This window comes from Cystoisospora suis (genome assembly GCF_002600585.1).
Source record: "Cystoisospora suis strain Wien I chromosome Unknown contig_5625, whole genome shotgun sequence".
In the NCBI taxonomy this organism is placed as follows: Eukaryota; Apicomplexa; class Conoidasida; order Eucoccidiorida; family Sarcocystidae; genus Cystoisospora; species Cystoisospora suis.
Genome location: NW_027158415.1, coordinates 14,019 through 14,453, shown reverse-complemented (window position 1 = coordinate 14,453; position 435 = coordinate 14,019). Strand labels below are relative to the sequence as shown.

Genomic DNA, 435 nt, shown 5'->3' with positions numbered 1-435 from the left:
AGGAGGAGGAGGAGGAGAAGCCCCTCATGCAGGAGATCGGCGAGATGCTCTTGTCTACGACTCTTCAGAAGAAACCTACGGATTCACAAGAGAACAGCTTAATTTTATGCTAACCATTGTAAGTCGTTGGTGCGAAACATCTCTGGAGGAAAGAAAGGAATGAAGAGACAAAGGTGGAGAGGTAGAGGGAAGGAAGGTGAAGAAGAAGAACAAGGTTTGAAGAGGCGGTACTGCGATTTCTTTCCTTATTTCTCTCTATGTGTTCCTGTCATCCAAGGATATTCACAATAGGGAGAGAGAAGAAGGAGGCACTCCACAAGAAGAAAAAGAAGCGTGCAAACTCTCACTTTCTCTCTCTAGATTTTGGTATTGAAAAGAAGGATTCTTCTTCCATATATCTCTATACACATCGAGAGAGAGAGTGAGAGAGAGCGA

General features: G+C 43.9%; 1 protein-coding gene across 1 annotated transcript in view; it reads left to right on the top strand.

Annotated features, from left to right (window-relative positions):
- CSUI_009429 (c2 domain-containing) overlaps window positions 1-435 on the top strand; it is an 8,899-nt gene continuing 8,464 nt past the window's right edge. Inside the window, exon 1 of the mRNA XM_068069545.1 lies at window positions 1-118. Within this exon, the coding sequence (XP_067918478.1) occupies window positions 107-118 (12 nt within the window). The 5' untranslated portion in view covers window positions 1-106. The remainder of the gene's footprint in view (window positions 119-435) is intronic.